This window comes from Solanum stenotomum, chromosome 12 (genome assembly GCF_019186545.1).
Source record: "Solanum stenotomum isolate F172 chromosome 12, ASM1918654v1, whole genome shotgun sequence".
In the NCBI taxonomy this organism is placed as follows: domain Eukaryota; kingdom Viridiplantae; phylum Streptophyta; class Magnoliopsida; order Solanales; family Solanaceae; genus Solanum; species Solanum stenotomum.
In genome coordinates, this window is record NC_064293.1 from 49732960 (window position 1) to 49760945 (window position 27986).

Sequence of the window (27986 nt, forward strand, 5' to 3'; positions counted from 1 at the left end):
AATATATCACCATCAATGCTTCATTATCTCATCATTGTTGATTCTTTGACTTGAATCAGCAAGATGCTGGCATGGACAAGAGCAATCATTCATATGATCCGAATTTAAAAGAGAGGGATTAACACAAAGCAAAACATGTATTTGATATAAGAACATTACAAACTAGCTAGGATAATGGTACTTCATGAGGAGTTAAAGGACCTTTCAGTTTTTCAACAAGAACCTATATAGGTTTCGTAATGTTAGACAAAACACAATTCCAAGTGCAATTGTAAACAAATTTATGAGCCACGGCCTCCTCTAACACGAATGTTAATGGCTCTTGATGCCATGGCCCTCAAATTTGCTCTGGCAAGAGCAAGAGAGCTCCTGTACTGCTCATCAGCAGAACTTCTTGTCCTGAAGGATTCCATGAACTCCTCTCTCTGCATTCTTAGCGCCAATGCAGCATCCCCATCCTGACTTGGTAACTCCCTCCTCGAGCTAATGTCTCGATTTCTGCTTGGCATTCCAGAAGCTCGGGCACTTTGTCTTCTCATGGCGTGAGAATTCCTTCTTTCTTGACTACTAGGACCAGATTCTGGACTGTTAAGTAGCAGGACTCTTGTCGTTCTGCTGCTAGTGACGTTAGAATGAGTAGCAACAGCTCTTACTGGACTTTGACGTTTAGCTTCTCTATTACTCAAATCTGCAGCTGCTTTTCTTGTTTCTACTTCTTTGGGAAACAACAGTTGAATTGTATTCCAAAGTACTGTATTTACAGTGCATGATCTACCATTGCTGCAAAAAAGTCAAGTTTAATAGGAATACGTCATACTTGAAACAATTGAAGCACCATGATAAATCCTTTTCAAACTTATTTAATACTCTATCCGTCTCAGTTTATGTGACACTTATGTTTCAAGATTCAAACTATGTAAACTTTGCAACTTAGTACTTTTCATATAGTTTTTGAAAAATATTGGGTTGATCTAATCCGAAGATTAGCCAACTTGGCTCACAGGAAATGAAAAATTTCAAATAAAGTAGGGATATAACTGAAATGAAATAGCATCCTAACAGTACCTGATAAGCTGCCTGCACTTGGGACATTTCTTTCCACATTTATCAGCAGCAGATCGCAAACACTTCTTACAAAAACTACACATATGATTTTTACCAAATTAGTCAGAGTCAATTACTGAAAATGTCTATGTGTATTGATTTATGAATATATGTTGATGAGGATGCCATTGAGATCGTACCTGTGACCACAAGGAGTGGTACTCGGTTCGAAACAGATCTCCAAACAAATCTGCAAATTCAAAGAAATCATTTCTATACTAAAGTAAGAAAATTGAAAAAAAAGACACCCTCAATTGATAAACAGGAAGGAGCATCAAGGTTCAAGAACGGATTTACAACACTTACAGCACAAGAAAGCTCTTCACGAAGTCGATCAATGGAGGGAAATGCTGCAGAAGAAGAAGAAGAAACAGAACACCCCTGTTCCTCCGATGCTTCAGCTACTTTAGTGTCTGCTTTCTCAATTGATTCTGGTTCTATATTCTTAGTAGAAGATGTAACAACAGAACAACCCTGTTCTTCCAATGCCTCATCTCCTTTCTTGTCTAATTTCTCAATGGATGTTGATTCCGCCTCCTTTTTCTCGCTTTCTGCAGAACAATCAACATCAGGACACAATCCATTATTCGTAACACAAACTCTTCTTGAAAATCATGATTTACCTTGCTTTGCAGTGTCTTGGTCTTCGAGATCAAGAACAGTTGCAGTTATGGATACAGGGCTCCTTTTCTGAGCCCTTCTTTTCCTGAAAAGATCACAAATTTATGCATTTCCCAATAATCCAAAAGAAAAAAAAAAGAGCGACTGATAATCCAATCAGATAAAATAGAGATGATCTATCAGATTAATTGATTGATTGGCTTCACTAAGACTCAATTCGATTTGATTTTAATTCCTGAATCCGCTTCTTATTTAAAATCTAAAAATGGTGCAAGTACCTTCTAGAATTTGTTGGGGGAGTCTTGAAATGCAGCAAATCAGAACGTTTCTTTTGTTTAGGAAGGCGATCGGGTGTGTCTTCAACAACAAGACTAGCCATGAGAAGAGCCTCTTCATCCCAACCAGCCATAGCAGCCACCGATCGGAACTTGGGGCTCAACAGCCCTTCAATTTTATCATCTCCATCGTTCACCATCCTAACTCTCTCTCTCTCTCTCTCTTTCTCTCTCTCTCTTGTGATGAAGACTTTAGGGTTTTAAGTAACGGTCATATTTCTTTTGATTTTGGTGTGGAGTAACGGCTATATTTGCACCGATCAGGTGTGTTATGGTACATGCAGTATGCTGTGCTCTTCTTTTTGTATCTCTATTTTTTATTTTCATTTGCCAATACACTCTTGCTTATATTCTTGTTTCTTTTGGATTCTTTCAAATGAAAAATTATTCTTTTTCCTAAAGGGCCTTTCTATCTTGTGGAAAATTATTTGATATGCCAAAAATATTATAAAGGGCCTTTCTATCTTGTGGAATATTATTCTTGCTGTGCAAACTGAGCATACATCTTTAACATGGCCTATTTTTAGTATTAAAAAGGCCAAGTTAGACCTGGTTTTTGAGTAACTCCAAAGAAAAATTATGGCAAGGATGTCTTGATAAACATGAACAAAAATGAAAAACCACACGCTATGAACAATCCTTTTTATCTAATCCTCAAGCCAATTAGTGATTCTTGTATAATCAGAGACGGATCCAGAATTTTCTAAGTTGAAAGACCATAACATTTTTGCGACAAATATGATGATTGAATTACTTCAAAGCTGGTGTTGAAATAAAGAATCAAAGCCAGACACAACCTGATGATACAATAAACAACTTTCTACTCCTCTGAAAATGAAGGTGGGCAACATTACACATCAAACAAGCGATAAGAAAAATCTTCAAAATTGAGGCATGTCAACTAGAAAATCTCGCAATTGCAGAACATTCTGCACGTGGCAATATCGTATACAAGAGGATTCTGTTTGGAAAACCATTGCTAATAGTGGGAGTATTTTCTTTAGTGTTTATGAGAGTGTTTCCTACGATGATGGTACATTTCCCCTTTTTCCCTACTTCTCTTCTCTATGATCCTAAAAGCACATGATATAAACCCAATGGCAGCCATGGGGTAAAATGTTCTGTAAGGAGCCAAGGCTAAGCCACAAATATAGGAAAAGTATCCACCAAGAAGATAGCCAAAGCTCAGGTTTATCTCCCATCTTTGGATGCCCGGAAAAGGAAAGAAGAAGAAGTTGAACTCCGGCTTTGAGTCACATACACCATGCAGCAAAACACCTATGCAAAGTACAGAATCCAAGAACCACGGCAAGCTCTGACCGATCCCCATTCTCTGTGTGCAAACATACACCAAAAAAAATAAAATGTTATGCTACTTCCAATTATTTCGAGCAATCAACAATTTCCTTTTTGCCCAAATATTATTTCATTAAGAAGACTATTGAGAGCATTTGCTCTATCAATTTATCAGTGCAAAGTAGCGAGGTTCCAAAATGACAAAATATGAAGACAAGGCAGTGAAATCCTCTTGGTCCTAAAGAAAGAAAAGAAATACCTGGATCCACGCAATAAGTGAAGGGACAAACATCAGCATTGCAAGCAAGTGTAATACAAGCAAGCCATGCCGATGATTGAAGATCTCTAATTGGGTGTCACCATAGCTTTTTACTGAGTCCGGACTACTGGAATTACTCTCCTTCTGAGGAACATCCGAGTTGATTTCACCATCATACTGGGGTATGAACTGCTCCGATCCACTCTGACGTCTGTTCCCAGATTCTATTAACTCCTTAGTCTGGGTATGGCTGTGAAATGAAGCCATCAAAAAACTGTTTACAGACGAGAAGAATTGGTTTTAGACTACCTTTGTCATAACAAAATATCAAATATTAGCAGAGCCAAAAACTAAATATCAAATGTTTAATCTATTCAGAAGTTCTGAATGGGTCAGAATTCGGTTAGGAATCACACACAATATTGGAAATGGAGAAAAACTTTTGTCTGGGCAGGAGTGCCACAATATCAACGGTCATGAGATGGCCCTCAATTCTAATACACAACATAAGTGGAGAAAGGGTACTAGTTAGGGATGTACCTGGACAGGGAATTGTGGCAGCACACAGCATGAGAAATGACCAGCAAAAGAAGACCCAATGCTGGATGAGCGAAGCACACTAGGGTCAAAGAGACAAGCGTCATATCAAACAATGGATTGAATCTCATGATCCTGACTACCTGTTTCAATAAGTAAAACTTTTAGTAAGAGAACAAGCACATGGCCAAAATTTTAAGTAAATTTGGAATATCGACATTTACTAAAATTAGAGGACCAGGAATGCAAGATACATTCAATTTCAGTTCTGAAATATATGTACAAATCCAGCCTTTTACAAACTTATGCTTTTGCAAGCTACAACGTCGCAATTAAACTAACCTTGGATGACAGGAAGGCAGTGAAAAGAGAAGAAAAGTTATGTTCCCGTGTTTGCGACCTGCAAAAGATTATATTACCATTAGCTCAGTTGGTAATGAATTTCTTGCATTCATAAAGGTTTCTGTTAAATTATGTGGTACCTTAAGAAAAACCTTTAATTGTTAGAGAGTAGTCACTTTTATTAATTTATTTTAGGTCTGTAACACACTCCTTGGGTGAAAGTATTTTAATCGTTTATGGACAGTGAGGGAGGAAGTAGGGGGACTAGAAATTTCCCTTGAGATTAAGACTGAATTTCACCAGCACATGCAACTTTGATCCATGAATTGACTAATAAATGATATCAGTCACTTGTATGAAAATCTCGAATAACATAAATGTGGTAGATATATTCAAGAGAGAGTAACTAACCGTTTCTTGATGAATACATGTAAAGATGCACTAACGTAGAATAACAATTGGGAGGCAGATATCAGCACAGCCACCACTCCATTTGCACATAAGTAACAGATTGTTGAGACAGAGATGAAACTTATGGCTGGAGGAAGAGGTAGAGAAATGAGGCAGGAAAGTACTAGAGCAAATAAGATAGGCAGCAGGGCCAAACATAGAAAGGGCAATGGCATCCGCAAATTTGATTCCACCGCTGTAAGGAGTGAAGGTATAGGCAGGTCAAGCTCCCATTGCCGTGCTTGCCGCATTAAAGCAAAAAAGACAACAGCAATTGCAAAACCAGTAATCTGCACAGGTCCATGACAGCAAATAACAATGAACCCAATAATCAGAAAATGGAGAAAAAAGCAATACCTACACTAAGGAGCATGGTAAAAAGATCAGCACCAATTATAAGAACTATAGACATTGAACAAAAGAATAAACCTGATTCACTACAAAAGAACGGACACAGAACGATTGAACCATTGATGATATTTTGATATACGATATATCAGTAAGGAAACATGCAACCAACTTAGATATTTAGGCTTGTTGTTTCAAGAGAATGGACTGATAGATGAAGATGTAATTTCTCAAATTGAAACTGAATGGTTGAAAAGGAGAAGTGCTACTGGGTGTTATGTGCTAGAAGGATATGGTAGTAAATGTTGGGCCAATAAAGTCAAGCATATCCACAAGTTGAGTACTGCAGAGATGTGGATGCTAAGATGGATGCGTGATCATACAAGATTAGATAAGATTAAAATTGACCATATTTGTCAGAAGGTGCAAGTAGCACAGATTGAGGATAACATAAAACAAGGTTGCTTGAGGTGGTTTGGTCATGTCCTGCATCAACCTACAGATGCACCAATCCATAGGTGTGAAGCCATGGTGAGAGAGATGGTGTTGAAAAGGGGATGAGGTAGACCTAAAATCACATTGAAGGATGTTGTCTCGAAAGACCTAAGATTTCTTGGGATCAATACATACTTAACTAGAAGATAGGGCACAATGGAAGAAAAATATCTAGGCAATATCTACTAGTGGGTTAAAGGATTCTTGTTAGAGAGTTTCTACTATTATTACTATTATCACTATCATTTATATATATTTAATTTATTTTTGCTTTTATTTGTATGATGATGACATGAGTTGAACTTAAATGTAATAGTTGACAATTCACATAGCCAACCCCAACTTGTTTGGGATTGAGGTGTAGTTGTTGGTAGTCCAGAAACATGCATGGACCAGACTTCGGATGATCATACAACTTTATTATACAAAGAAAAGGAATTTATGACTCAATCTTCCATTTACTCACTGAGAATAAGTTTTTTGCTACATGCTTGGCTATGAGGCATGATGAAGGATCCTACAACAATACTTTTTTTTGATAACCGATCCTACAACAATACCAGACTTCATTCTTTCTTCATAAAGGAATTAGAATGTAACAAAGTGCTTAAGAGATCAGAAAACAAACCACTCTTGAATGAGAAATCAAAGGCATCCTAAACTCTGTGAATCTTTACATGATTCGTAACAACTTGCTTGCAGCTTGCTTAGACATCAACTGAATTGGGCCTTGACTAAGAAAATAACTGTAACAAATTTTATTATGAAGGAAACAAGGGAATTCATTTCTTAGTAGTGTGTACGGAATTCTGTGGTTTCCTTTTCCAAGTTTGGCATTAAAAGTATGCAAATTAGTTCTTTCAAGTATATTATATATACCTCCAGCCATTTAATTGTATTGAGAGTGAGTAGTCACAAAAATGATTTGCAGTGGAGTGAGTATTAAATTTGTCACTGGATGTCTGAGGTAAATATTAGATTGATACGGAAAGGTCATGTCACAACTTGGCAATCTAAATCTGAAACCTCGAAACTTGCAAAAGGTGTACAGATCATTTCATCAGTAAGTCTCGCACGAAGGTATTCCCTAAAAATCGGACAGATAAGGAGTTATATATAGCTCAGACAGCAAGAATTGTGAAATGATGAAGACTGGTGTTCTGAGGCATAATGGTAGAATGCATCCCAACTGAATGGAACATGGAAGAACCTCTATAACATGAAATATTTGAATAGTTGGGAATCAAAATCAAATGGGAGATTCTGTGCCACCATCAGTATCCTATTAACGGTTTGATGCTAACCTGTGAGTGAAATGTAATAAATATACACATGAAAAGCAAAGTTTCAGACTGCATGGTATACAAAACTTCCAGCTATGAGATGGGTTTAAAACTGCATTCACCTGAGGGAAATATAAAAGCGAAAATCTTTTAGCTGCAGCGGTTACATTAACACCAACACTTGTTTTGTACGAACAATGTGGATCAATCTACACATAAGATGGAAAACAAATCATGTAAGAGATAAAGAAACAGAGCACAGTTTTTCAACTTTCTAACCGAACGAGAAACTAAAGGGTCTGTTATAATACCAGCAATATAACGTTGGTCTTTTCTGACCCTAGGCTAGAAGTCCAGAGTGCTGGAGAGGAATCCACAAGAATTGTTTCTGAGAACAGATTAGGGAAAATATGAAGACCAGACGTGACATCCCAAGCAAGTGCTACAGGAGGGAAACAGCGAAGTTTACACAGCCCTACATCCAAAAGAATAAGTTACATTAGCAGCACAAATAAATAACAAAAACTGAGACATTCAGTCTTATATATGGAACATTTATCTGGAAAGATTAATACTCAGCTGAATGAACTAAAGAAATTACTTTTGACCTGGTTACGTTTTCTGCAATTACATACAAAGGTGGCAAGTTGAAAGTGTTCATGATACATGTGATTCACCAGTTATTGTTATTATACAACTACTTCTAAAGATCCCTTTGATGGGGCAGATTGAATAGCAGTTAAAGGGAGGTGAGTAAACATAAAGCTTCTTACATTTGTATTGCATATTTGCATTTACTTCACAAAAGGGATGTGGAACTAACACTTCAAATTCCCTCCAAGAAATTCCTCAAACATCAATTCCACCAAGATTTATGAAATTTGGAGGGATTGGTGGAAGATGTTGGCAAGTAACACAATAACAAGTAAAAAAGTACAAAATGCTTTACTAATTAATAGAAACAGTACAAGATGCCTTATTTGTTAAATAGGAGAAACCCTTACTGTCAATTTCCATCTCTCCAGTTTCATCAGCAGTGAACTCTGACTTTCTTATTCCACAACCAGTTGTTTTGACAGACAATGTCACAGGCATGAGACCCAAGCTAACAGAGAAAGACAGATTGAGTGCAAGAGGATGATCCTCATTCAATATCATCTCCTGCAAATTTGAACCGAAAAATAATGTATTAAAAGGTACATATAGCTCAAACTTTTTTTCACCCTCTCTAGTTAAGTAAGATCCACCCACCACAAACCTGTAAAGAAAACATAGACCGAATCAACGACCCAGAAGATAAGGCTGTTTCCCCGTCCTCTGGTTTAAAAAATTGCCCAACTCCCATGGAAGTGGCTGGTGGAGGTCTTCCTGAAACAGCCTGAAAATCATAAAGTCATCATGAGATGCAAAGCCAAGATCTAACCACATTTAACACTCAACACAAACAGAAACAGAAGTTTCCATCTGAAATTCTATTCCAAGACCAAATTAGCTTTGTGGCACTAGAAAAGCTCATGAATATATATGAAGTACAGAAATCAGGATCTGTCGGCAACTCTACCATCAAAGGCAGAAGAAAGATGTGATTTTCTATTTAAAACACATTGAGAAAGAAAAGGTCAGAAACTAAAGTTACCAAGTTTCAAAAAAAAAAAAGTACAGAAACTAAAGTCTAATCTCGTATTATAAAAGATTTAATGGGTAATTACATCAAACAGATATGAACTATTACAAAGAACTCCCAAGAAACCAGGTACCATGACTAAAAAGAAGCTAAAGCATATTTGAAAACCCTGTGAATAAGTACCAGGCGAGGTGCCACTGAGATAGTCAGATATCTGAAACCACGCATATCCTCTGGGTGCAGCCAAAATACAGCAGAAGGAGGTGCCTGCTCAGTCTGAGTACCTGGTTCAACCTATTGCAAAAGCAGCACCTTTAAGAAGACCTTAAATCAAACTAGCTCATATAACATCTTATTTTAGAACATTCGGCAGACAGTGCACACGACTAAGTACCTGCCTTGGAGCTGGTCCAGATGGAATTTGCACCATCTTTGATGTAACTTCTAAAACCCGTTTATTAATCGGCAAAGTGGAAACTGAAGTTCCTTTCTCAGGCCAAAGGTGCAGTCGTACACCAGAACATGGAGAAAGATTTGTGACAAAAACAAAATGGTTTTTGCCATTAGACCCCTGAGTAGGCAAGTAAGACAAGTTATAAACTGGACAAATAGCATTTACACATTCTAGGTAGCTGGCATTCAAACTTAAAGCGAAGTTAAATAGGAGGGCAATAGCAAAGCAAGCAAGCACGCTATGAAAGATATGAACAATGTAACTTTTTATAAACAATAAAAGGAAGCTGACCAACTTCTCAATGTCCAACCACCGCCTTCTCCCGTCCATTGCTAAAACTGTAACTGTGGTTGTCTCGATGTATAAATCTCTTTCAAGTGCATCATCACTCCAATGGATGTTATTAGGGCAAGAATACAGTCTATGTGCTTGAGATCCTGCACCACAATTCACCTTTCAGAACACAAAATTGGTGCCATATACAAGAACACATTTAGCATGAAAATGCATTTCCGTATACTTTTAACACTATATAAGGATCATCCCTTTAATATTGTAGATACAGAGAGTTGGGGAGTGAAATACCAGATTCAGCTTCTCCATCTACAATTGGTATATGAGGCAGCTGTGGCTGCTTTAACCAATTAAAATTTGGAGGTATCCCACTGTGAAGCATTTTTGTGAAGATTGCCAGCCTTTTTCGAACATCAGATATAGGTTGACCAGTCCCCTGGTCTATCAGACTGAGAAGAGTATGTGATACCTGAAAAAGTTGATATTGAAATTCAGAGCTATTTGACTACAAATTTAACTGGAGATTCTCAGGAAAAAATTGACTTACTTGGACAACAAGCTGATTACACCACAAGATAACCTGGTGCTCCATAGACAACCACACATTTTTCATGCTTGTGCTACTAATCATAAAGCCATGGGTAGGAGGCACAATACCATCAAGTGATTGTAAATTTGATCGGACCTAAAATGAAAAGTTATAGAAGCTAATGCTAAATATTTAGTGAAGCAAAGCATAACTGTGCTGACATGAAGGGAACTGGTAGGGCAAGAGAAAGAACAACAGCCAAAGAACAAAGTACACAGACAGCAGCTGGGGATAAAATATGGCTCATTTTAATAAAGTATACTTAAATCATTATATAAGAGCCTGACAATTAAAATAAAGTATTAAATCATAATATAAGAGCCTGACGATTGAAATAAAGTATATTTAAAACATTATATAAGGGCCTGACCATTGAAATAAAGTATACTTTTACAGTTATATACGAGACCAAGGCAAAGGATAACTTAAAGTGAAAGTAGGCAAACCCAGAATCCTTCAAAAGATTAAGACTCTATTATGAAATAACAGTACGCAATATGGAGAAAGAATAAGTTGTAGAGCTACTTCCCTCTTTTAGCTAATAGAGCAGTGCACTTAACAGAAACAGCACGACAGTTACTAAGTAAAACCCATGAACATAAAAAAAAAAATTGAGATAAAAAAGGAAAATAATAAAACCCATGAACATAAATATATTAAGTTTATCCAGTTTCCTCTAAAAGTAACAAACAATCATTCACTTCAAGAAGATATTTTCATTGGATCGGAGAGTTGAGGTTTCCTACTGGAAAGGAAAGAATGGAAAAGAAATGATTCCAGTTATGAGCCTTACACATTTTTAGTTGCCAACTATAATTCAGATTTTCAACTTTGAACATGTAAAAGCAAATAGAACAAGTACCTGGTAATCATGGTAACCACCAGAAATGGAGACAACAACAACATGAGAGAGTAGTGGATCAGACAGATGATGCCCTGAACTAGAAGTTTGGACCTCGTATCCTTTCCTCCATTCGTGATTTACTCGTGCATAATATTGACCAAGTGATGGCTGCAGAGCCAGAGGAGGCGACCTGGGTAAGGCACCACAAAGTGATAGTTATTTTATAGCATCACTGTAACCACATAATACCTTCCAGGAGTAGAGCAACTTACTGGTGTGGAGACGAAAGTGTCAGAACAGTTTCAACAGCAGATTTCCTTAAATGTGGGTGGACAATCGCAGCTCTAGCAACAAAACCACCCATGGAATGACCAACCAATATCACACTTCTCGGAGGACTCCTAGACACAGCAGCACCTTCCTTAACTCGTGCATCGTGGGACTCTTTATAATGATCCAATATCTAAGAGTAGGAAGATGTAAATAAAAACACAGACATGAAAATTACATCACATAAAATAAGACGAAGAGAGAGGAGAGGAAGGAAGAAGAGAGGAATATAAAATTAGAACAGTAAGTGTTCAACCTTCACCAGGGACTGAATTTATTTAATGACAATAACCATGCATATGATAGGGTTGGTTGTCTACATCAAACCACTTGGGGTGCAGCCCATCCCGGACCCTGCTAACGTGGGATGCTTTGTGCACCTGGGCTGCCCTTTTCTTTTAACCATGCATATGAAAGGTCTAGATTAGATCCAAAAAGAGTAGAAAATGTTAAATGCTTTCCGAATGTTGGAAAATTAAATCAAGTGAGCGAATTTTAAACTTTGAATTAATAAAGAATAAACTCAAATGAAGCTCTCCATCACATAAAATTCTTCTTGATTTCTTGCGTTACTCTCTGGTGGTCTATGTGTACCATAAGCCCCCACTTGCTGTAAGACTGGAGTACCAGATATGTCAAATTGTCCAAGACTAGATTAATCTACATTACTGGCAAAGAAATAAGAAAATGATGACAATACCAAGTCAAGTATCCTGACACAAATATTTTTCCAAAAAATAACTTTCATCTGAACAGCATTTCCAAGCATGTTTATCGGTCTCCAATCAAGTTTCAGCTATAAGCTACTATTGGGGTTTCCATTGTCAGAGTGACTGAAGTTAAAACGTTTATGTTTATCATTGCTTATCATCTAGTTCATAGGTATCCCTCAATTTTCATTTTGATGCTTTATGCAGCTTTCACTAGACCGCATTAGTGGGATTTCACTGGGTATGTTGTTGTTGTTGATGCTTTATGCAGCTTTACCTTGGCAACCATTCCTGAAAAATAGCAATTCTAGATTCTTATAATAGTTCCTCTCCTTTTTTTTTCCTTAATTTCCTCTGTTATATAGTTATGTACCAAACTACAAAACTAATGGTTTCTCATTCTCAATGGAACCACTTGAATAATAACTTATAGAGTTGCAAATTAAAAAAAAAAAAAACTTATTATTCTTAAAAACTATATTGCATCAGCACTTCCGATCTGAAAAAGGGTATATTTTTCATTATTGTGTTCCCAGTAAGTTATGTCCTCGTTCTCCAGAGTTTGCTTATTAGAAAATGTAAGTATCATCATCCATGCTTACTAGTTAGAATAAACATGTAATTTTGGATCTTTCCTCTCTCAATGTGTGGGAAAATAATCATGCATCATCAATCTATCAGAACCCTCTCACTTGCAGATGTCCTTTAAAAAGTTCTAGAAGTATTTCACTGTCATAACATCAAATAGTCCAGTCTATTGTCTACAGAATTTTTTAACGTGAACCATATTAATTTAATCAACTTGACATTTTACTTTTTACCTTCTCCCTTTTCCAGGAAAACATCATGTATTCACCTCTATGTTATATTGGACAAGCTATAGAATCACGCAATAAAGATTGACATCACGTTGCATCAGTCAAATGTCAATAAAGAAATATTTTACTTGAGTAAGAAAATTTATACCCTGTGAATGGCATATACAACATAATCTGTGTGTTCTTCAAGAATTCGACCATCCATTGCAGAATGTTCACCTTCAAGATCCACAGCAAACCAGTCAAGCATGGATGTGTATTGATAGGGTAAAGGAGTGCTGGTGACATCAAAATCTACTCCCTCTCTGAGAGTTAGAGAGGCTTCTTGGTAAAAGCTGTGTTCAAGAGGACCTCCTTGATAAGCCCTATCAGATTCTGCAGCCACAGATCTCACCTGTAAAAGCATTTGAAAAGGATTAGGAACGAACAAGAACAATTAATTCAGTAACATGTCTTGCACTCATATTATAATGCACATACCTTCACATAACAAGCAGTTAATAAACAATCTCTAGCTAAAAGCAAGAGTGCAACCTCCATGCCACCTTCTCTAGAATAAGTCTATCAATCAACAGTTGTCACAGCAAGAAAATTTTTTTTTATTACATTCGTAACAGAGATGATTCCGAACCAGGTTTGTCTAAAATGGGTAGAAGAACAGCAAGTAATCTGATTGAAGCAACCCGATTTCCAAAATACACTCCTTGAAAAGCTCTTGGTTTGGAACCCATTTGGCTCAAGTGTTAAAAAAGTACATATAAGTGCTGAAGTTGGTATTAATATGCAGAAACGGTTTTTGGTAGAAGTGCTGAAAACTGATAGTAAATCGCTGATATGTTTGGTATCAAACACTTTTTTGGTTAAAATAACTTCAATGCCTCACACTTGAAAGAAATTGATTATTGCAAGATTCTTAATTTCAAATTGATTCAAATACAAATTAATTTATGCCTCAATTCACTATAAGTTTTAAATTGATTAGATAAAACTATTTGAATAAATATAAATTATTTTATCATAACTGGAGTGACAGATGAAAAATGGCTAGGAAGTAAGCACGGTTGAGAGAAAGACGAAAGGCGGAAATGAACAAAGAGCTGGTTAGGGGCTTTGTTTCGAAAAGAGTAATTCCAGAATAACAAACACTATTAGGTAATGTAGGTCAAACCAAAAAAAGAAATAACTTGATAATCAAAAACAAAAATAGTATAAAAGTTGGTCAAACCAAAAGTGCTTAGAAGTAGAAACGCGGCCTTGATTTTGGCTATTCAGCACTTTTGGTGCTTATCTTAGAATCAATTGATTGATGTAAGCCCACTACAGAAAGGGAAGATCCATATAAAGGTTATTTCCACTATTTCAATCTTTTAATTGTACCATTCTACGTAAACCAAGAATGTTTAATTGGTTCACACATAAATACCATTTACTTAGACTTCATTAATTACTACCTCTGACAGTTTAATTTCATGTAGTCACAGAGCAAACAAATAGTTTTAGCATAAATTAACCAGAGAAAACTTGTGTTATGTTTTCAGGGTGCCAAAGAATATAGAGAACAGTTTCAAGGATATAAGACTTTTTTCTGTGCAGTCTTAAGTTCTGTATCTGCTCATCTGTCATGACTAAATGCACACATATGGTACCTCGTTCGATCTAATTGGAATTGGTAATGCATAAATACATCCCCAGATGGAAGATTTGAGAAAATTAAAGAGACATATGATGGCAATACTGTTACGAAAGATTTGACGACATAGTTAAGAAACTTGCCTGTTTGTAGCTTCCACCATTGCCAGGGATAAAAAGAACAGGAACCCCACTAAGTGTTTTAAGATGATCATTGAAATCAATCTTTCTCCATCCTTCATGGTATAGATGTAATCCGTACTTCATGGACGACACATTTTTCGGTGTAGGAACAGGGATGTAAGTAGGATACATGTATGTCATGGTACAACCATTAGATATGGGTTTTAGCATGCTATAAAGACCAGCTAAACCTATACATATAGCAAGTAGAACCAACGCAATCACTCTAAATTTCGCTCTACAGCCTTGCATGTTTTGGCTCACGTTACCGCCCATCCACTTCATCTTGATCCTTCAATAACCCACCTAACAAATTACACAAGATGTAACGCTCAGTACATAGATCTTTCACCCAAGAAGTGAAAAATGGAAGTTGGGTCCTGGGGTCTTTTTGTCTTTGGGAACAATCTACAAACAGAATATGTGCACTGAAACTTCCGATAGTGCAATGAAAACAAAAACACATTCTTTAGTTGGAAAGGTGTACCTGATTGGAGATCGCAACAATAATTGGAATTTTCACAAATCTTGGTTGAAGGCGACAAGAATCAAGAATCAAGAATCAGAAAAGTGTGTGCCTTTCCAGAAAAGGGAATGAATCCCAATTTTAGGAAAGGCGTAGTGAGACGTCTCAGTGTATAAACATAAAACTTGCAATGTCTGAAATCTTGATTTATGACAAAACTCAAGGCAATAAGGTATTAATTGTAGTCTTCCATTAATTTCATGTACAACAAAACAAGATCAGCTCATCAATGTCAGATCCGGAGAGAGGGAAAATAGAAAGTAGAGATCAATTAAGATAGGGAAAAGAGTCGAATGATTATAATTTCACAAACTATCGCTAATTTGTTAGTATTTTATACATTTTCGATTTCCAGATTTGTAAGCATTTGTGAAACAGTAGAGTATATATAATTATTATTATTATTATTAGTAATAGTATTTCAAATAATTAGTTTCTGACGTTTTACCATTTTCGTCATTTTGCATCCTCTTAATTACTTTATCCATCTTAAATTCTTAGCAACTCGTTTAGCCATAAAAATATTTATTTATTTTATTGTGAAAATTTTAAATCTAAATTAAGTTGTAATTTAAACCTGAAGATCAGTTTATTGACATTTTCTCCAATTCACTTTTCACTTTTAAACTTAGTTATATTTAAATACATTGAAATATGAGTATTATTTCAAAACAAATTTTATAAAAAATATAATTCACGTAACTTCATAAAGTTCAATTAAAATAAAAATATTTGAAACCTATGATTGTTACTTAGTCTGTTTCGTACTTAAGTATTGAATAGAACTTGATTATTATTATTTTGCAGCTAAAATAAATCAGGTAAGTTCACATTTCTAAGTTAAAAGGAAGTTTAACAAATAAAGTTTTGTGTCCATTTGTTGTTACTTTCTTTGTCCATCTTTATTTGTTTATGTTTGAGTTGACATATTTTTTAATAGCAAAAATAAATAAAATAGATACAAAATAGTATAATAAATTACCTCATTTTTTTCAAACTGAACAAGTAAAAATAGACGAAAGAATCATTTCCTCATACCAAATTGGTGAGTACTTTTTTTTAAGAAGAAGAGTAGTTTAGTGCAGCGTTATTCCCAATGAATGCAAACGTTCATGTCTTTCGTTTTTGTTACGTAATACTTAGCTTTGAATGTTGATCAAAATCAGGTGTTACGCATGTGGCAATTTGACAAAGACAACATTGGAAACATCGATCCCCTTTGTTCACTCCAACAGAAACCAATTCTCGGACACACGATTTCTCAACTGTCAAAGTCAAAGACAGTTGAGAAATGTGTTTGAATACCAATCTTTAAGAATTAGGAAATATTGAACTCTTGCCCTTCAGAACTATCTCCATGATAATAGAGACTAATGAAGAACTTTTAAATACAACTACTGTAAAAAATACCTTAACGCCACCTACTGCTGAAATCCAGAAATAGCGAAACACTAAGCAGAATACATCTCTTCCATTATCTGCTAATGAAAGAAATCTCTTGATACAGGGAAAATGTTTACAAGGATAGCACGTAACTCAAATTGAAGGGATTTGTGGCTCAAAAGTCAAAACTCAGCTAAACCCTATTTTTCTGGCAATCACATCTATATTACAAAAGAAACATCCCAAGGGAAAAAGAATGTGTGATGAAACTGACAAGGCATATATGGTAAACCGTAAATCGCGAGTAGCATTTGTCACAGAGATGCTGCTATACAAGACCGTCTACTATCCAAATCAATATGAAAACTCATGACCTCGGAGTGAAATGTGCTTCTTTACCCAGATGGCAATATCCTCAGCACAAGCCTGAGCCTGAGGGGTCTTGAGAAGCATGTCAAGAGTTGCAAACTCGTGAACAGCATCCTTATATTCAAGTACAGGAGCATCAACATTTACTTTCCGGAGTTCCTCTGAATAAGCAATAGCCCGATCTTTCATCCAGTCATGCTCTGCTATAATTGTCAATGTTGGGGGCATTCGTTTTAATGGAGGTCCTCCTCTACCAGCGACGAGTGGGTTGGCAGCAGGGTGATCCAAGTCAAACTCTCCTTCAGGTAAAAATAGTTTCCAGGCAAGTACGCACATCGTCTTGTCATAGAAATAGGAATTAGCTAACTTTATCTCAGAATGAGTTGGAACATTGCCAATGAAAAATGGATACATCAAGACCTGTGCCACCACCTTGACTGGGTCCAAAAGGTTGCCTGCTTCTACTGCCTTCCGGGCCACATAATCAGCTATGTTTCCCCCACAACTCACTCCAAGGAGAACACACCTATAAAAATAACCCGATTTGCTTGTGTGTATAAGAACAAAATGATATGCATACTATATTGAAAAAATTGTGAAGAAGCATGCCAAGTTGGGGACATCATTCCATCATCTCATTATCGTAATAGGAATGCAGAACTTTCAAACAAAATGTTGTGGTTTAGCTCACACGTAAGATTCATGGTATACTCATGGTCTCATGGAGGCAACTCATCTTGCAGGAAAGCTGGACTGAAGCTCTTTATTTTCAAATGTAAGAAAGTGAAGAAGTTAATTTGAAAGTGTTTTTATACTATTGTCCTGCATGGGTTGTTTAAGGGCTTTCAAAGCAGCTTATTAAGGTCTTGAACTACTCCACCCATTGCCTTGGGGTTCTGGGTTGGATGCTCAAATTCCTTTTACATAATAATAGAGCCAATATTTGGTAAAGGCCATTCCTCCGATTAGTACTCCCTCTGTTTCAATTTTTTTGTCCTATTTTGACTTGACACGGAGTTTAAGAAAGTAGAGAAGACTTTTGAATCTTGTGGTCTTAATTATATGTCAAATGTACCACAATGTCCTTTAATCATGTGTCTTAAACATGTCATGAGGGGAAAATTGAAACTAAAGAGTTGCTAAAAAAGAAAAGAGTCATTCTTTTTAAATGGACTAAAAAGGAAAGTAGGCCAAACAAATTGAAACGAAGGGAGTAATATTTTTAATAGTTACATTTCACAGATCAGTAACTTTACTTTCAAGTCCATGTTTGAACCAACAAATATACATGAGAGAGGTGTTTAGTTGTATAATTGCCCCACATGGATTGTGTAAGGGTTCTAGATGAGTTTATACTTGGGTTACTCCCACTCATTGCATTAAATCTTAAATATAATATCTACAGTATAAACATAATCCAATGTAAAGTTATAATTTTAGGACGGCCAAGAGAAAAAATGGCCATTTATGACAAAAGAATAAGACCATAATAAGCTTACTTCATCAATGTTACAGATCTAGAAATAACACGCAATAGAATCAAACCATGCAACAATTTCAAATAAATCATCTTTATGAGAAACAAACTGATAAAAATTCAAAAAATCATTCAAAACAAGTACTGAAAGACAACCAAAACCTGCATCAAAAACACTTACAGTTTCACCCAAAAAGGAAAAAGAAGAAAAGGAACACTTCTATTCAGAAATTGAATTTGCCAGTCATACCTAACAAAATCAGTGGATTACAGGGAAATCAGCATACGGAAAAACTACTAGTAAAACGTTTTCCCTTCCAAAAATGGATATAGTAGCTATTTAACATTATAAATCCTAATATTGCTCAAAAGACTACAGGAACATGACCCATTTACAAGACAAAATGCACTTGCTTCTATATGGAATTCAACTCGTAACCACATGATATCATACGAAAAAGCTAGAAAATTGGCAGGTAAAGATTCCACTAGTCATGAGGCCCAAAAGTAAGCATTTATGTCTCAAATATTGCTTGGCCCTTCCTAGTCACTGCACCTACTTTATATGGATAGTTTTGCAATGTCCAACCTAATAATATGGATTCCACCCCATTATTCAAAATTAGATAATGATATATTACGTTTTCATTCTTCACAGCATACATGTGACCACATTTCTGATCAAATCTCAAACAAAATTACTCATTGAACCAATTACTGAAACAGATTAAAAGATCACATCTAATGCTTCCACGTCAAAAACTAAAACAAAGGCAACAAGTATGGAATAAGACAATAGGGCCAAACTAACCTCGACGGATCTCCATGAGCAGCCAACCAAGGCTCCGCCATTGATGCTCCAAAGGCATCCGCTATGTGTCCGTGAGAATCAGATTTTTTCACATCTGCTCCTCCACGTCTGTTGCCCAATGACTTGCTGCATTCAGCCAAATTGGCCTGCTTCGCCAGCCAATGCAGAGCTTTCAACCCATCCTCAAATGCAGCTGGGTATCTATTCTCAGGTGATAACCTGTATCCAACTGCCAAAACAATGACATCACAAAGCTTTGCAATTCTTCTACAGAAAAAATCATTTGAAACCGAATCATTGCTCCCACTCACAAATCCCCCACCATGGAATTGTAACATCACCGGCAACTTCCTGCAATTTTTACCGGCGGGAGCATATCCTCTATAAACCCCATTTTCAGATTTCAAAGCGAGATCATCCACATTGCCTCCGTGGCTATTTCTCCTATGATTGAAACTATTTCTATTATGATAGTCGGTGACATTATCAGTTGTAGCAGCACCATAGCTGCTTCTACGTAGATCGGATCCTGTGAGAGAATCGGGTCTTGAAGCTTTAGCCCTAGATTTAGGTTGTGCCCTTAAATCAGAATCAGGAGAGCCAAGGGAGGTCTCTGGAAGAAAGATTCTGATAGAAACAGAGGTGGTGGGATCTATATGTATATCCTTGGTGGCAACGCCGTCGGTGAAAAGAGGATTTGAAGCTGCAGTAGATTCCTCATCAGGACGTGAGGTAACGCCGAAAGAAGTTGCGGCATTGGCGTCATCAGCGGGGATTTGGGTTCGGTTCTGCAACCGATGCTTTAACATAAACTTGAAGAAAACACTGTATAATTTCACGGCCACGCTTGGCATTTCCCTCAACTCCCTCTCCTCCTCCCTCTAGCTCCACCGCTCTGACTATCACTCTCCCCGACCCCCTGTAAAAGTTGACGTCTCCTTCCCCCAACCCCAGAGACCCTCTTGTTGAGGCGATTAATAATCTAACAATTCGTTGAGTAAATTGATCTGAACATTAGCGATATGAATTGAATTAATTTTAGTTTTAGGGTTTTTGGGGATGGATGGATGGATTGAGATTTGAGGAAGGAGATGAATTGATAGCAGTAGTAGGAGTAGCAGTAAAATTATATAGCGAATCCGAAACACCAAAAATTTCTGGAGGATTTAGGTAAGTGGGGAAAACAGCATTTCTAGAAAATTGGGACTAATTAATTGTGGCGTCTGCCGTAGATTTGTCCTAGTAGTAATTAATACTCGGATTAAAATTATTGCAAATCTAATTTACATTCTTACTACTATAAAAATTCACTTTCTATCCTAAAATTTTTACTTGATTAAGGATTTAGTATAAATATTGAATGCTGGGCAAATTTTTGCATATTATTTTTTTATTAATCAGGTAAAAGTAGTATAGTCTCCTTATATTCATTCCACAATATTTATTAAATTCGAATATTAACAAGTTCAATAATATTTTGTAGTGAGAAGGTAGGTAGCCTCTAAATAACCTTTCATTTCTAGTTAGTGTTGTGTGAATGTTTGTAAAAATTCATTTAAATCTCTTTCAACAAAAAATTACATTATTTATATGTGATTTGAATTATTTTGATTGTGTATATATAAACCACATTGGACTTCTTTACTTTTTCATATCTTGAACCCATTGTTTGAAAGTAATGCATTTATATGATGATGGTACAACCAACTGAAAAACGGTGAACATTGTGAGCCATGTCCATCAATCTCCTTGGCACTTTATGTCTTGCAAGTTTTGTGGGTTTGGCGACTGAAGCATAGATGAATTTGAAAGATAATCTTTCAGAGCAGCCATCAGATATCATTCTTACATTGATCATACGCAGTCACATGGAAAGGGAAGTTCTAAAATACTCATTGCAAGCAGTGTGTGAATTCAAAAGAATTACTGCTACTACTTAAAACATTGCAACTTAATTTGAACATTCTCAAGATTATCTACAGGGATACTTTCATGCCAAGCTGCAATGTCAAAGCATATATATTGACGATACACAGATTCAAGCGCAGCACCCTAAAAGGAACTTTAGGCGTATACCTGAAGAATGATGCTTTTATAATCTCATCATACGAGCCACGCATGAACTGCAGACTATAAAATCTTGAGGTTCTCCAGTTACGCAATTCCGTATGAACAGTCCTTGCCTCTATATTAGCACAGAGTTGGTATCCAACTCGATTTGTGTTACCATAAAGTGAGACCTGGGAAATCAAAAATTTCAGGATGTCGTGGTGTATGAACAAATGAGGAGATGTGACCTCCTTTTCACAGTTTCCTTCCTCAATTAGCGTACTGGTCAGCTGATCAAGGGAAAAGCAACAGTAACAAAGATTCAGTCTCTAGCCAGATGGTGAATGAGGCGTTGTCTTATGAGAAACTAGCACTGCCTCATTGCTTGCAGCTTTCATTCCAGCAAGCTCCTCTAACCGTTTCCAAGTAATTTCACGTTTCCTCTTTACCTCCTCTTCTTGGGCCTTGTCTTCTTCGAATTTCCGCAAACACTCTTCAAAGAGTTCAGAATCGATATCAGAGAAGATCTTGCGGACATTTAATGTCAAGTTTTGCACCGCCTGATTCCAGTGACCTCTAGCATTCTTCTCCAAGGCAGGGAAGATTATCGGCAGTATAACTTCACGATTTTGCTTGATTAGGTTCTCAACATGATTATTGTTCCATAGGAACAAGGCCCTCTCAGCCACCTGAAGATGCAAAGTTAAAAAGAGTTAGAGAAAAGGAAAAAAAAAGGCATTGGCGGATGTTACATCACCGAATTGATCCAATCCATATCATATTTCATTAAACAAGCACACTATATTTTCAGTTGATTCATTGTTTTCTATTTGATTCACAGCCATGACAACTTAGCCAATATGTGCCATCACAAGTTGTACAGTTATTTATATCAAGTTGTTTCATCAAGCACAACTGAAAAACAGCAAACTAGCACATTATATCCAGCTGGAGGAAAAGCCATCAAGATGCAGCAAATTTAGCCTGCTTGTTGACCCACACAAATAGAAGTGAACTTCTGAAAAGCAACCATCTCTCTCTGGCAAACCAGATTATTCCCTTATCATTTTTAGTATGTTTGGAAAGAGGGAGTTGCAAACATAATCAGCATAACAAAATTCAAAAAGGCTAAGTAATCTCAACAACTAAAACAACCTAATAAAAATTCAAATTCAAATTTCAATTTCATTCTAAATCTAGGCAACTTATTATGCTAAAATTTACTGCAATAATTGATAGCAAATTTCAACAGTAAGGTTCCTCACAACAAAGCAAGTTGTTTCAAAAACCAGGATTATGGCAATTTTTGACATCAATCGCAGACCTCAACAAGCTTCATTCAAAGTACAAACTTGATGCAAAATAAAGTTTGCACTAGATTTAATGAAGGGAAAATCATTCATCTTCAACTTGATATTTCTCATTGATCTTTTGGCATCTGAGCTGCTCTCAACACAACTTGAAAATATCCACACCTGTTTGTTAGTTTGATCTATACCAATAAATGGAGTAAATCAGTTAAAGATCAAAGGATGATATACTCGGCCACTCTAAATGAAAAGTCTGTCCGCTGAAAATACATATCTCAATGTGTATCTAACTGATGCCAGGAATAAACAAGGGAAAAAGGACAAATATATCCCTAAACTGTCGTAAATGGTATGCAGATACCCTCTGTCATACTTTTGGGACATTGGTACCCCTACCGTCCAAAAACTAGAGCATATATACTCTTTATACTAAGGGACATACACGTGTCATAATCTTATCCACCGATCCGACATTTATTAAATATCAGATCGATGGATAAGATAGCGCCACGTGTCCCTATTTAGTCTTCCGTTAGAATGAAGGGCATATATACTCTAGTTTTTGGACGCAGGGGCACCAATGTCCCAAAAGTATGATGGAGGGTATCTGCATACCATTTACGATAGTTCGGGGGTATATTTGTCCTTTTTCCCGGTAAACAATGGTAGGAACAGCCAAAATGGGTAATAGTGACTTTCCTTTGACCCTAAAATGGGAAGGAAGAAAATGACGTCGAGGTTCAATGATGGAAGATAACAATATCATTGCTTTTAATTCAAGGAGGTATTGATGAACAACACTCTGTCAAGCATCCATACATATAATATGTCTTGCATGCATGTGCCGGCTAGTGTCACCAAAAGGTTGAAAAGGCAAATGTTATACGGACAATGGAATAAAATTTCAAGGAGGTATTGATGAACAACACTCTGTCAAGCATCCATACATATAATATGTCTTGCATGCATGTGCCGGCTAGTGTCACCAAAAGGTTGAAAAGGCAAATGTTATACGAACAATGGAATAAAATTTCATCTAATGAACTGGGAGGTGGTCACATCTCCAATAAGGCGGCCTTGGAGGTTAGACAGTGAGGTACAGGCTTTGTAGGAGAGTGATTGCATTCAAGAGTGGCACACATAAAGGGCCTATGAATGTGGAACAACATAAAGGGAGAGAAGATTTTAGCGACAACATCATTTTTACTGTTGGGAACGAAAATAGGATCAGTTTTTAGAGGCGCAAGTAGTATGCAATGATACTTTGAGCATCGCCTTTCAGATCATGTACAACACATTGAGTTAGAAGGATATGACGATTCATCATGTCTACAGGACACGAGAGCAGAGCTTATTAGCATAAGAGGCTCAGAATAGTTCTACAAGCTGTGGAGATAGGATATTCCAAAACATAATGGCATACTACAAAAGCAAAAACATGAAACGGTAGGAACAGGCCACGTGGAAATGGAAGTGAAGAGGGAATGAAGTGTTCTGTAAGAAGTCCTACTACTGCAGGTTACTTAAAAAGAGACGATGCAGGAGGTTTACACCTGTCATTTTAGATTCTCAGCTTGCAGAAAGATACTCAGTTCACTTGGTTAGAAGTAAGGCAATGGCTGAAAAAACCGAGAAAAGGGAAGTTGTATTATGTAAACTGGTACTTTGTGAGCATGGTCAAGCAAGGATGTAGATCACTCACTAGTGCACTGCCATGCGCATCAGCTTGGTATATAACCGTCAACGCTGATTATAGTTAATGGCGAAGTGCATAATGGACTTCAGAAGAAAGAGAAGAAGATGCTGAGCATGGGATGCAGCTACTTTGGACCTTGCAATAACACTTTGGAGAAAGAAGAATGGAAATGAACATTTGAAGGTATTTAAAATGAATTTGCGAAGTTAAGGGCTTGGCTTTTGTTCTTGGTGATTTTTTGGTGCACTTATCGTGTCCCTGGAAGTGTAGATGATTGGATGCAATTCTTAGAGAACCACGTTTTTCAATGGGTCCCCTACTCTTTTGTATGCCACTTTATATATCCAAGTTTTCCAGCTAATATCAATTAACTTATTGCTTTGTCCCAAAAGAACAAAAATGAAAGAAACAGCAAATGGACTTTACACCATATTCCTGTTTCGACCTAAACCTGATCATAGATGATTAGCAACGCAAACAGCAAAGGAAAAGAAATAAAATACCAAACAACTAGAACTACTCACCTGAAAGTGCGAACTGCTCAAACAACGACTGATCTGATGAAACAAAGGCACCATACAACGCTGGAATTCTGGAGGCTGAGTTGCTTCTAGAACCTCCTCCAGCTCACCTAAGAACACTACTTCCTTGGAACTGCTTGTGATAGGCCAATATTTCAACAAACCTCTTATGACAGTATCAGCGAGCTTGCAGTCCTTCTCCACAAATTGTGTTATGCAGTAAGATAACTGCTGATGATACATGTGTACGCACTTTGGTTTATGAAGTGGAATAAGAGCTCGAACAAGGAACAACTTGTGCTCTTCCTTCAGTGGAAGTGCAAATCCATTGATTATACTGCCCAAAATTTCTAAAAGTTCTGCTATTCCATTATGCTTCTCAGTTTCAAAGATAAACCGGTAAAATATATTGTTGATTGATTTCCTAATAAAAGGGCGGTGCACCATGAATTTTCCATATATGCGGTGCAGAACCGTCTTCAAGAACTCCCTTTCTCTTGGATCTTCTGAATCAAAGAGATCTAATAACCTTAGAACAAAAGAGTGATCAACGTATCGCTTAGACAATTTTGCATCTGTCTCCGGCGATGCCACAAATCTGAGAAAGAACTCATACACAATTTGCAGATGTGGCCATGCAGGATCCATCAAGGGTTCGTCATCTTCTAAGTCAAAAGCTTCCAATACTTTGTTTTCACGAGGTTGAGAAGTAAGAGGCCTGAACAGATTTGACGATACCATTTTAACTATTTCTTGAATGACAGTTTCTGTGAATTTTACATTCACAGAACTAAGATAATCAACAAGCTCCACTAATGTCTGCCGCTTGATGTCTTTTTCTTTCAAGTGTTTTGTTGGGTCAGTAAAGTCAAATAATACACAGCACAAGTTCAGTTTTTTAATGAACAATGTTTGCTTTTCAGCAGTTGGTACATCTTTAAAACTAGGCAAGGTCTCACACACTGCACTTCCATTCACCTTAGCATTTGCCGCCTGCAGTAGCCTATTTCCATGATTCGGTCCCAGAGTCGAAGAAGTGACTCCTGAAACAGTAGTGGCACTTGAATTTCCTGACTGCGCAGTAGACAAATCACTGCTTCTAGAACTAGTTGAAGCATTTGACGGTGATGTAGAGCTTCCTCCATCACGATTTTCTGCTGACTTGGAAGGCTTTCTAGGGAGCCTATTGAGTATTTGTTTGATCATCACTTGAAAATATGATCTTCTGGTCGTAATGTTTTACTGATTGAAACACTCTCAAAACAGAACTTTCATCAATCTGAAAGGTCTAAGCAGCATAATCAATTGTTAGCAAACCAGTGCGGATCTCATCCACCCCAAATCCTTATCTGCCACCCCCTAAACCAATACACAAATGAAACCACAGACTACCTGTCTAGACGAGTAAAACTCCTTTTCATCTGAAAAACAATAACAAAAAGGCAAGTAAAATGAAGAAATCTAGAAAAGTTCAAACTTCTTTTTCATCATGGAGAAAAGAGCTAAAAAGATCAATACTTGTGACCTAATCCCTTTTCTTTTTTTCACTTGATAAAGTAAGTAATTTGTATTATAAACAACTCCATACTAAGAGAGTTCTGTGTGCACTTCCACTTAACAATAAAAAAAAGGTGTATTCTTGGAGAATTAAATAGTGCAAAAGGCAAAACCCAGATGCAGAAAATTATTTTAATCAACAAACAAGCATCAAATAATCTGAATGAGAAACTGAAAAATCTTACCTATCCATGCTTGCTGTCAACCAGAAAAGAATGGGGGAGGTGCAGTAAACCTTTGTTCTTGTTTTTTTGCTGAGGTCCACAAAGACTCGGGGCTGTTAAAGCTAGGTCAAAGAATATTAAGATCTGGGCAAATAATGTACGGAACCCAGATAACATCCCTTCCAAGAATCAGAAAAAAGTGAGTCAATAAAGATTAAAGAAAAAAAAAACAGCACTCAGATATAAAACGAGTTGTTAATGCTTACATTAATAGTATAATTTTGAGTGATGAAAAGATCGAAACTTCAGAGAATTGGGGTTCAGTGATCGAAATCTGAAAACATCCCCAACTGAGGAAAGATAGGAAAAGGGGTGTGATGGATTAGACAAAACCAATCTCTGGTTGTTGTTTTTGATGCTCAGGATGTGTTTGGTTAGACAAAACCAATTATTCTTCTTCTTTTTTCCTTCCCATTTTCTCTCTAATTTTCCTTCCTTTACCCTGTTTTCTTTCTTCTTAGATTTATAAAGTCATAATAATTACCTTCTTTTCTTTCTTCATAGATTATAATAATTAGATCGTATGATCATAATAAGTAGAGCAAGGCGAAAATCACATCTAAATAATATGAATTTTTTGAGTTTCATATTGAAGCTCTCACCAACGAAATGACAATCAACTAAACTACAAAGATTTCTCTATCAAAATATTAATTTAACTATTAATTATTCATTTTTCTATCGGAGTGATATATTATAAGTTTAAATATAAAATTAAAAAGAATTAAAATGCTTTAGATATATTTTTAGTATAAAAATATAATTATGACAAACCTAAGTTTAATCAAACAAAAGATTCATAAAGTTAATATAATTATTTTTTTACAATAAAAAACAAAAATAATTACATCAAGGTAGAAAAAGAAGATTGCAAGATGAAATATCCAACATAGCAAAAGTTCTAAATTGATTCTTGAGAACTTGGAATTGGAAAGAGTTATTTTATTGTCATATTCTTTTTTTCAGTCACAGATTTCAACCTCAAAACCACTTGCCGTAATTATTCCCACCTTTGGGTTTCTCCAGATTTGGACATTTTTGTATTTTGACAAATCTCGCCTTCTCAGGCTTTGAAAAGGTACAACTACGAGTAAGTCATCAGGGTTAAATATGAGATTTCGAAGCACAAGAAGAAATTGGATGGATGGAGTCTTTGTGTTTATCCTACTTAAAAGTTACAAACAAAAATAAAACAAAAAATGTGAAACGTATTTATTAGCTTAAAAGTCTGGTAATATCATCAAAATTTCAATTATAATAAGCCTTGAATTCTAACGATTAGTGATAAAATATATAAAATCGTTTTTGTCCGGAATCCTGTTGAGGCGGTTATCGATTTCTGTATGTTGCTAAATTGCTACCGAACTAATAAAATATATTCAGCTTACCAATTATCCATTGGTTATTGATCGGGTTATCAATTAATTGATTTATCCGGTATAAAAATTGAAACCAAAAATACAAAGTGTAGTACAAAATTCTAAATCATACCTAAACCATTAATTTGATAACCCAAAC

General features: G+C 36.3%; 4 protein-coding genes across 6 annotated transcripts; all 4 read right to left on the reverse strand.

Annotated features, from left to right (window-relative positions):
- Positions 1–118: 118 nt before the first annotated feature.
- LOC125848226 (putative E3 ubiquitin-protein ligase RING1a) lies at positions 119–2212 on the reverse strand. Its single transcript, XM_049528056.1, has 6 exons — positions 2004–2212; positions 1728–1810; positions 1411–1655; positions 1245–1294; positions 1066–1140; positions 119–780 (listed from the first exon to the last, which is right to left on the reverse strand). Exons 1-6 carry the CDS (start codon positions 2198–2200, stop codon positions 282–284), a joined length of 1149 nt encoding a protein of 382 aa, XP_049384013.1. The 5' UTR covers positions 2201–2212; the 3' UTR covers positions 119–281.
- A 743-nt stretch (positions 2213–2955) lies between these two features.
- On the reverse strand, positions 2956–15366 carry LOC125847215 (uncharacterized). 3 transcript variants are annotated; one of them, XM_049526883.1, is made up of 19 exons: positions 15033–15366; positions 14507–14851; positions 12882–13127; positions 11148–11338; positions 10894–11065; positions 9990–10127; positions 9734–9911; positions 9440–9585; positions 9089–9265; positions 8878–8988; positions 8329–8448; positions 8075–8231; positions 7382–7545; positions 7193–7279; positions 4906–5234; positions 4495–4552; positions 4156–4295; positions 3616–3865; positions 2956–3393 (listed from the first exon to the last, which is right to left on the reverse strand). In XM_049526883.1, exons 2-19 carry the CDS (start codon positions 14828–14830, stop codon positions 3061–3063), a joined length of 3321 nt encoding a protein of 1106 aa, XP_049382840.1. In that variant the 5' UTR covers positions 14831–14851; positions 15033–15366; the 3' UTR covers positions 2956–3060. The 3 variants fall into 3 exon arrangements, with proteins under 3 accessions (XP_049382840.1, XP_049382837.1, XP_049382839.1); XM_049526880.1 differs by having other exon boundaries at positions 3616–3889; XM_049526882.1 differs by lacking the exon at positions 15033–15366 and having other exon boundaries at positions 3616–3889; positions 14507–14938.
- Positions 15367–16403: 1037 nt separating this feature from the next.
- LOC125849293 (probable carboxylesterase 16) lies at positions 16404–20192 on the reverse strand. The gene is made up of 2 exons (XM_049529353.1): positions 19112–20192; positions 16404–17349 (listed from the first exon to the last, which is right to left on the reverse strand). The coding sequence occupies exons 1-2, from the start codon at positions 19963–19965 to the stop codon at positions 16809–16811; spliced, it is 1395 nt and encodes a 464-aa protein (XP_049385310.1). The 5' UTR covers positions 19966–20192; the 3' UTR covers positions 16404–16808.
- An 866-nt stretch (positions 20193–21058) lies between these two features.
- On the reverse strand, positions 21059–26898 carry LOC125849294 (serine/threonine protein phosphatase 2A 57 kDa regulatory subunit B' theta isoform-like). Its single transcript, XM_049529355.1, has 4 exons — positions 26675–26898; positions 26430–26587; positions 24691–26108; positions 21059–21849 (listed from the first exon to the last, which is right to left on the reverse strand). Exons 3-4 carry the CDS (start codon positions 25891–25893, stop codon positions 21490–21492), a joined length of 1563 nt encoding a protein of 520 aa, XP_049385312.1. The 5' UTR covers positions 25894–26108; positions 26430–26587; positions 26675–26898; the 3' UTR covers positions 21059–21489.
- Positions 26899–27986: the final 1088 nt, after the last annotated feature.